The sequence below is a fragment of the Carcharhinus amblyrhynchos genome, chromosome 26 (genome assembly GCF_965287045.1).
Source record: "Carcharhinus amblyrhynchos chromosome 26, sCarAmb.v2.hapA, whole genome shotgun sequence".
In the NCBI taxonomy this organism is placed as follows: Eukaryota; Metazoa; Chordata; class Chondrichthyes; order Carcharhiniformes; family Carcharhinidae; genus Carcharhinus; species Carcharhinus amblyrhynchos.
In genome coordinates this window covers 14,952,402-14,961,859 of record NC_137349.1, presented here as the reverse complement: position 1 = coordinate 14,961,859, position 9,458 = coordinate 14,952,402, and the positions used below count along the sequence as shown (strand labels likewise).

Here is a 9,458-nt window from a genome sequence, read left to right as displayed (position 1 = left end):
GAGTTTAAGAGCCTTGGGGTTATGCTGTAACTGTAGAGGTGAGACCACATTTGGAATATTGTGTGCAGTTCTGGTCACCTCACTATAAGAAGGATGTGGAAGCATTGGAGAGAGTGCAGAGGAGGTTTACCAGGATGCTGCCTGGTTTGGAGGGTAGGTCTTATGAGGAAAGGTTGAGGGAGCTGGGACTTTTCTCTTTAGAGCAGAGGAAAATGAGAGGTGACTTAATAGAGGTTTATAAGATGATGAGGGGGATAGACAGAATGGATGTTCAGAGATTATTTCCTCAGGTGGATGTAGCTGTTACTAGAGGGCATAACTATAAGGTTCATGGTAGGAGATACAGGAGGGATGCCTGAGGTAGGTTCTTTACTCAGAGAGTGGTTGGGGTATGGAATCCACTGCCTGCTGTGATGGTAGAGTTGGACACTTTAGGAATTTTCATGCGGTTATTGGATTGGCACATGGAGCACACCAAAATGATAGGGAGTGGGATAGCTTGATCTTGGTTTCGGACAAAGCTCGGCGCAACATCGAGGGCCAAAGGGCCTGTACTGTGCTGTATTGTTCTATGTTCAATGTCTGTGTTCTATGTTCTGTGTATTTATTTACACAAGATTAAGTCATGTGAAGTGAATTGAATATTTCCTCAATTGGGTTTTCGCTACCTGTGATTACATCAGCTTTATGAGAAGGCACAGTAAGAAGTCTCACAACAGAAGGTTAAAGTCCAACAGGTTTATTTGATAGCACAAGCTTTCAGAGTGTCGCTCCTCCACCAGGTGTAGGGACAACACTCTGAGAGCTCGTGCTACCAAATAAACCTGTTGGCCTTTAATCTGGTGTTGCGAGACTTCTTACTGTGTTTACTCCAGTCCAATGCTGGCACTTCCATTTTATGAGAAGGTAAGAGGGTGAATGAATTCCAAAGGGAATGTTAAATTTCTGTGTTTTCTTTGTTGTCAGCTCAGGATTAGGTCCCTCCCATGGTTCTGGAATCTTCTGACAAACTGGGAACATCTCCTACAAATGGCACAACTCCATCACAATTGGATTTGGGCAATGGACCAAGCAATGGGATAATGCCACATGCGGGAGGTATCCAACCTTTCCCTGTCTTTGCAGAAACGGGAAGAGATTTTCTCCACACTATGTGAACAATGCTTAGGTTATTATTTCCACGCGCTGAAAGAAATCAATCAATTTCCAGCCATTCTGTGAGTTTTAAAAAGCTTCCGTGGAAAACTCCAATAAATGATGTCCAGCGATTGGTTTACCTGAGCAGCTGATGCCAATTTATTCAGGCGCACATTGAGGTTAAACCACTGCCTCTGACCTGCTCAGATTGATCCTGCCAATAGAATTTGAGCTTTCGTTACAGACCTGAGGGTGTGTAGCGATTCGCAGCGACTTGCAAAGTCCCTCCTTCACATGTGGTTTTTCTCATTGTCCAATGATTACAGCATGAAGCTGTCTTTAATTTCAGAGAGAGACACACGGCTGTGGGTATAGGCCAAACCTGGAGAAAACAAACCAACTAGAACCCAAACAAAAAGCTGGCAAACACCTGCTGGAAAGTCTTCACAATTAGAATTCTGTTAATTGCCTCGTGTTAGCCCGGACATTCCCCACCGATCTCCGTTCTCACTCGCCTCCTCAACTTTCTTTACTCAATGACTACCTCTCGGTCTTTCTCTCATGTTCCATGTGTGGTTTGTGGTTTCTGCTGTTCACGGTTCTAGCTGAGCTAATCATCTAATTGAAGGAAAGACACGTCAAGAGGTTTTTACCTCAAAACCTTTCTGTTATTTGGCAGGAATGGATCAGAGCGCAATGGCAATTTATTCATTAGTTCATTAATGTCAGAGTGAGCGAAGCAGAGCGTACCAGTTATGGGCCAGGGTTAGAATGTGGCTTCACGTTGTTCACGTTCAGCAACTAATAGCAAAAGGAATTTTCTGCAATGTGATTGAGATGTAAAGCCCCTTAGGCTCCAGAGAGAGCACATCGGCTCAGACTGTGTCTAGGTTAAAGCGATGGATTTGTTTCTCCTGCTGCCCGTCTCCTTGCTGCTCTTTCAGGGTAAGTGTTACGATAAAGTCAACGCTGCTCGTATGTGGTCTCATATCTCACACACCAGAAGTGAAAGCAAGCATTGTGGAGAAATTATCAGATTAAAATGTTCATTCAGAGGTTATAAAAAGAGGCAATTAGTTTATCAAATAACCACAAGATTTTTATAGATCTTGACTGAATGTTCTTAAATCTCTATTATAACAATCTGTAAACAATCTGTAAACGATTGATAAAGTTGGATTCACTGTGGAAAAGATCCAACTACATAAACATTGATTGATTATCATGTGCACTCCACACATGGGTGTTTTTTCTTGTTTATAGGATGTGGGTGTTGCTGGCTAGACCAGCATTTATTGCCCCTTGAAAAGATGGTGGTCAGCTGCGTTATTGAACGTAGCAGTCCATGTGGTGTAGGTACACCCACTGTGCTGTTAGGGAGGGAGTTCCAGGATTTTGACCCAACAACAACATCTCACCTCACTTCTGGAGTTCAGCTCTTTTGTCCATATTTGGACAAAGGCTGTAATGAGATCAGGAGCCGAGTGACCCTGGCAGAAGCCACAGTGTACAGTGTGTTTGATAGCACTGTCAGTGACGTCTCCCATTATTTGTGGGTTTGGGAGACACGCATAGGCCAGGCCAGGTAAGGATGGCAGATTCATGACAATTGATAATAGTTTCCTGGTCACCATTACTGAGACTAGCTTTATATTCCCAACTAATTCCTTGAATTTAAATTCCACCAGCTCCAAGAGTGGGATTTGAACCTGTGACCCAGAGTATTGCCTGGGCCTTGGATTACAAGCCCTGTAACATCACCACTGCACCATCACTTGCCCTCAAATGTCCTTTAGGGAAAGAAATCTGCTGTCCTTACCTGGTCTGGACTACATGTGACTCCAGAGCCACAGCAATGCGATTGATTCTTAGCTGCTCTCTGGCATCTAGGGATGGGCAATAAATTCTGGTCAGCCAGTGAAGCCCATGTCTGACAAATGAATAAAAAAAGGCAATGTTCTGGCACGTGCACAAAAAGAGAATTATTTGTTCTACTATAAGGAATAAGCAATGTGAAGGAATAAGTTAAGACAGAACACAAATATATAACAGCTCACTAGAGAATGAGAGTGAGATAGAGAGCAGGGTGTGTGTGTTCAGAGAAGCATAGTGACAGGACCTTAACCTTAGGAGATTTAACCATCCCAAATAGAGTCTAATCAGGATAATACAGGAATCAAAGTAGCAAACACTTTATAACGAATAACCCAGACTGCTTCCTGCTTTGTTCTGTTTCAAGTTCATCAAGACAAGGATACCAACTCTGTAAAAGGCTCATTTAAATCCGAAACATTCTCTTTTCCTCTCCACAGATGAGTTTATATGGCATTTTCTATTTTTTTGTTTTAAGACAAGGTGATTTGTTGAATTTAGTTCTGGGAAATAAATGATCGGTAAGCAGCAAGCAAAACAAAGTAAAGGTCAATAAATTTGGATTGACAAGAAGTGGTTCAGAAAAGTGAAGGCTCACAGTTGATTTTGCAGGAATGGGGAGTTGTGCTGATCTGAAGTGGACAGGGCTCAGAATAATTACATTCCTGCATGGTCATAATGAGCAAATTAGGAATGAAGTTTCAGGGATAAATAGAGAATTAAACTTAAACGAGAGACACGAGAAAGTTGACGTGAAGAATTTAAGAGAGAAATCTGGAGGAATAAAGAATGTGGATTGAGGAGCTGGAAGGTGAGAGGGTTTGGGAGATTAGCTACTAAAAAATAGCAGCAGACACAGTAAGCATTTTTAATAAATATAGAAAAAGTAATTGAACTGTTAAAGCAGATGCGATTCTGACAGCTCAAGGCAGGATAGAGATATTACATTCAGATTTTCCACTGATTTTGCAAATGGTGCTGATGATGAGAATTCTGATGATTTGAAGCTTTATAGAATCGTAGTTAGGCCACACTCGAAACATAGGGTCTACTTTACCATTGCGTCACACCCATTTTCAGATGCAAAATTGTGGTAAAGTCGAGTGTGAGGCCATAAACATGATCCACACCCACATCTGTGCAGATTGTCACTCTGCCGAGACCTAGGAATGGCAACCATCTAATTCGTGCCCAAAACGGGCGCAATGGTGATTTAAATGCATTTGCGTGTATATAAATTGAATTAATGAACTGCCCCGCAAACTTTAACAGCAGTTCCTGCTTTACCACCGCGTTTGCCAATCCGGATCCAGCTTGAAATGAACCTGCTGAATAAAAGCCTGAATCGGGCTCTCCGGCTGCTGACTCAGATCGGTAGTGAGGGAAGGAAAGCGGATCAGGTGTACCATTGTTGTGTGTGTGTGTGTGTGTGTGTGTGTGTGTGTGTGTGTGTGTGTGTGTGTGTGTGTGTGTGTGTGTGGAGGGGGGGGGGGGGGGGGGCGGCGGAGGGTAGTGAGGCCAGATCATTCTCTGGGGGTGGAGGGAGTAAGGCAGGTAAGGTGGATCTCGAGTGGGCGAGGGAACGGGTGAGTCAGGGGGATCCGCTGTCACTCTGCGGGCAATTGGTGGGGGGGGAAGGGGGCAGGGGATCGCAATCGGTCTGGGTAGCAGGAGGGAAGTGGGTGGATAAGGGGGACAGTTATGTTGTAGGTTTGGGGATGATGTCTGTGGGGGCCTTTGCTCCCGGACCGCTTTCTGCAGCCTCGGGAGTGATCTGACGCGGGCACGCTTTTTCAAACTTTTTTTCTAACTGAGCAGTTCAGAACTCCAATCTTTTCAGCCACGCCGAGTCCCCCCCACAGTGCGATTCAGACCCACGATTTCTGTTTCAGTGCGTTTTGGGGGGGCGCCTGAAAGCAGGTTTCCATGTCGGGTCTGAGTTGCGCCCAGATTCAGCACTTAGAATGAAAATGGTAAAATCAGACCCAGAGTGTTCAATTCTGGTCGCCACACTACCAGGAGGACGTGGAGGCTTTGGCGAGAGTACAGAAAAGACTTACCAGGATGTTGCCTGGTATGGAGGGCATTAGCTGTGAGAAGAGGTTGGAGAAACTTGGTTTGCTCTCACTGGAACGAGTGAGGTTGAGAGGGCGACCTGACAGAAGTCTACAAGATTATGTGAGGCATGGACAGAGTGGATAGTCAGAAGCTTTTTCCCAGGGTAGAACAGTCAATTACTGGGGGGGGCACAGGTTTAAGGTGTGAGAAGCAAGGTTTAAAGGAGATGTACGAGGCATGTTTTTTACACAGAGGGTGATGGGTGCCTGGGGGAGGTAGTGGAAGTGGATACTATAGTGAGTTTTAAGGGGCATCTGGACAAATAGATTAATAGGATGGGAATAGAGGGATATGGTCCCCGGAAGGGTAGGGGTCTTTAGTTCAGTCGGGCAGCATGGTCGGTGCAGGCCTGGAGGGCTGAAGGGCCTGATCCCGGGCTGTAATTTTCTTTGTCTTTTCATCTTTATTCTTTGAGGCAGGAATGTGGTTTGACAGTCACTGGGAATTTGGATGGGATCAGACAAAATAAGGAATACCCGGGAGTGAATTACAGATTGGAATCTAATCCAAGGGTTTGGGGTGGTTTATATACAGAATAACAGATAGCCAGGAATGAGTTACAGACTGGAATCTAATCAAAGGGTTTGGGGTGGTTTATATATAGAATAACAGATACCCGGGAGTGAGTTGCAGACTGGAATCTAATTGAGGGGTTTGGGGTGATTCATACACAGAATAACAGATACCTGGGAGTGAGTTACAGACTGGAATCTAATCAAGGGGTTCGGGGTGGTTTATATGTAGAATAACAGATACCCAGGAGAATAACAGACATTCCAGCAGATAAAAGAGCTCTTTTCTCTCCGTACAGATGCTGCCAGACTTGTTGAGATTTTCTAGCATTTTCTCTTTAGGTTTCAGACTCCAGAATCCACAATGTTTTGCTTTTATACAGATTTATTCTGATTTGTTTGTAGAGACCTTTGGGTGTTTGTGTGTTTTCTCTGTTGTAAATGAGTTGCTTATTCCTGTCTTCCCATCAGAGTTTTCTTGTTGTTTAACCTGTTGTAGCAATTTTTATTTGCAGATTCATTGGGCAACCAACACTGTCAAGAGGATGGGAACTCCCCCAACAGCATTGTTACAGGTACCAGACAAGATACAATTTTTAACTGCTGATCTATCTCTATTGGTTCCAATATAGGCAATATTCCTCACACACGTAACATTCTCTTCAAACTGAGTTACCAAAAACTACCAGCTTACCTGCTTGTACTTGTGTTGCTAGTGCTCAAGCTTCCAGAACACCTCTGGAGAGAGAGAGAGAGACCTATTTCTTCTGACAGCTCTTAAACAGCAGTTTTCAGAGAAAGAGAGACTTCTTGCAGAACCAAGCAGAAACTTCTCTTGATTTTCCCTGTATGCTTAGCTCTAACCATTACAGGTAGGAACATAGGAACTGGAATACACAATTCAAGCCTTTGAGCCTGTTCCGCCATTCAGTAAGATCATGACTGATCTGTGGCCTAACTCCATGTACCTGCCGTAGCCCCATATCCCTCGATACCCCTCAGTGGAAATGTGTCTCTCTCAGATTTAAACCTAACAATTGAACCAGTATTCACTGCTGTTTGAGGAAGTGAGTCCCAAACCTCCCACACCCTCTGCATATAGAAGTGTTTTTAATATCTCTCCTGAACACTTGGCCCTAATTTCTCAATTATTGTCCTTGATTCCAGAACCTTCCAACCACCTTGTCCTTCCCTGTAAATATTTTGTCAACATCTAGCAGATCACCCCTCAACCTACTGTATTTGAAAGATTAAAGGCCTAATTGGTCTAACCTCTCCTTGTAACTTAACCCCTGAAGTCCAGGTATCATTCTTGTAAACCTGCATTGAACTCCCTCCAGGGCCAATACAATCCCCCTAAGGTGTGCTGCCCGTACCTGCTCACAGTACTCTAAGTAGGATCTAACTAGGGTTTTGTACAAGTACAACTACAGCATAACTTCAGCATCCCTGTACTCTGGCCCTTTAGATATGAAGGCCAACATTGCATTGATCTTCTTGACTATAAACTGTTCATGTTCCGGGCTCTGATGGCCAACATCCTAGGCTATTAAAGGAAGTGGTGGCAGAGATGATGGATCCATTGGTTTTAATATTCCAAACTTTCCTGGACGTGGGAAAGGTTCCAGTGGCTTGGAAAAATGCTAATGTAATGCCCTTGTTCAAAAAGGGAGGGGGGCAAAATGTGGGAAATTACGGACCAGTTAGTTTAACATCTGTTGTTGGGAAAGTGTTAGAATCAATTATCAAGGAAGCAATATCAGGACATTTGGAAAATCAAAACACTATCCATCAGAGGCAGCATGGTTTTATGAAGGGCAAATCATGTTTGACTAATTTGGTAGCGTTCTTTGAGGATGTAACAAGCATATTGGATAATGGGGATCCTGTAGATGTAGTATATCTGGACTTCCGAAAGGTGTTTGATAAGGTGCTGCACAAAATGTTAATTCACAAGGTGAGATCACATGGGATTAGGGGTAACTTATGAGCTTGGATAGGTGACTGGCTGATGGACAGAAGACAGAGAGTCAGGATAAATGGGTTCTTTTCTGGATGGCAAGCAGTAACTAGTGGAGCGCTGTAGGGTTCTTTCCTTGGACTCCAGTTATTTACAATCTATATTTATGATTTGGATACAAGGATAGATGATGATTTCGCCAAATTTGCTGGTGACACAAAAATAGGCAGGACTGTAAGTGGCAGTGAGGAAATAAGAACCTTACAAATGGATATAGATAGGTTAGGAGAGTGTACCAAAATGGGGCAGATAGAGTTTAATGTGGATAACTGTGAGGTCATGCATTTTGGTTGGAAAAATGGGAAGACAACTTATGATCTAAATGGGGAGAGACTACAGGGTGCTCTGGTGCAGAGGGATCTGGGTGTCCTCGTTCATGAGTCACAGAAAACTAACATGCAGGTATAGCAGATAATAAGGTGAATGGAATGTTGGCATTTAAAGCTAAAGGAATAGAATATAAAGGTAAGGAAGTATTGTTGCAACAAGGCATTGGTAAGACTGCACCTGGAATCTTCTGCAGAGTTTTGATCCCCTTATTTGAGGAAAGATGTAGTGGCATTGAAGGCAGTTCAGAGGAGGTTCACTAGATTGATTCCAGAGATGAGGGATTTGTCATATGAAGAGAGATTGAACAGTTTAGGCCAATATCTCTGGAATATAGAAGAATGAGAGGAGATCAAATTGAGGTATCCAAGATGATAAAAGGTATGGATAAGGTAGACATGGAGCGGATTCTTCCTCTTGTGGCGCATTCTAGAACGAGAGATCATAGTTTTAGGATAAGGAGTAGCATATTTAAAATAGAGTTGAGGAGAAACTGTTTCTTCCAAAGGGTTATGAATCTGTGGAACTCGCTATCCCAAAGTGCGGTGAATGCTGGGACAATGTGTAAATTTAAGGAGGAGTTAGACAGATTTTTAATTGGTAATGGGTTGAAAGGTTATGTGGAGAAGGTAAGAAAATGAGAATGAACAGCATATCAGCCATGATCGAATGGAGCAGCGGACTCAGCGGGCCAAGTGGTTTAAATTCTGCTCCTATATCTGCTGAACTTATGAACTTATTTCAAGTAGCTATAAACCTAAACCCCAAATCTCATTAGACATCGACTGAATGTAACTTGGTGCCTTCTAAAAGATGCCCTCATCAATCATAGCTCAGAATATAAAAACAGATAGCAGAAGTTTCGACAAAAAAAAAAGAAAAAGAGTGGCTACAGTAAACATTGGTCTTTAGAGGATGAGAAGGGGGGTTTAATAATAGGAAAGAGGAAATGGCTGAGGCATTGAGCAGGTATTTTGTGTCAGTCTTCACAGTGGAAGACACAAATAACATTTCAAAATTGATGACAGGAAGGCAATGGCAGGCGAGGACATGGAAACGATCATTATCATGAAAGAGATAGTGTTGGGCAAGTTAATGGGGCTAAAGGCAGACAAGTCTCCTGGTCCTGATGGAATGCATCCCAGGGTACTAAAAGAGATGGCGGGAGAAAGAGCAAATGCACTAGTGGTAATTTATCAAAATTCACTGGACTCTGGGATGGTTTCCGCAGATTGAGAAACAGTGACACCACTGTTTAAAAAAGGTGGATAACTATAGGCTGGTTAGCTTAACTTCTGTAGTAGGGAAAATATTTGAGCCTATCAGCAAGGAAAAAATAGCGACACATCTGGATATAAATTGTCCCATTGGGAAGACGCAGCATGGGTTCATGAAAGGCAAGTCATGTTTAGCTAATTTACTAGAATTTTTTGAGGACATTACATGCGCAGTGGACAATGGGGAACCTGTGT

At 43.2% G+C, this 9,458-nt stretch overlaps 1 protein-coding gene across 1 annotated transcript in view; it reads left to right on the top strand.

Moving 5' to 3' along the window:
* Window positions 1-2,036: 2,036 nt before the first annotated feature.
* LOC145358902 (interleukin-12 receptor subunit beta-1-like) overlaps window positions 2,037-9,458 on the top strand; it is a 39,126-nt gene continuing 31,704 nt past the window's right edge. Inside the window, exons 1-3 of the mRNA XM_080213277.1 lie at window positions 2,037-2,082; window positions 4,282-4,383; window positions 6,155-6,214. Coding sequence (XP_080069403.1) covers window positions 2,037-2,082; window positions 4,282-4,383; window positions 6,155-6,214 — 208 coding nt within the window. The remainder of the gene's footprint in view (window positions 2,083-4,281; window positions 4,384-6,154; window positions 6,215-9,458) is intronic.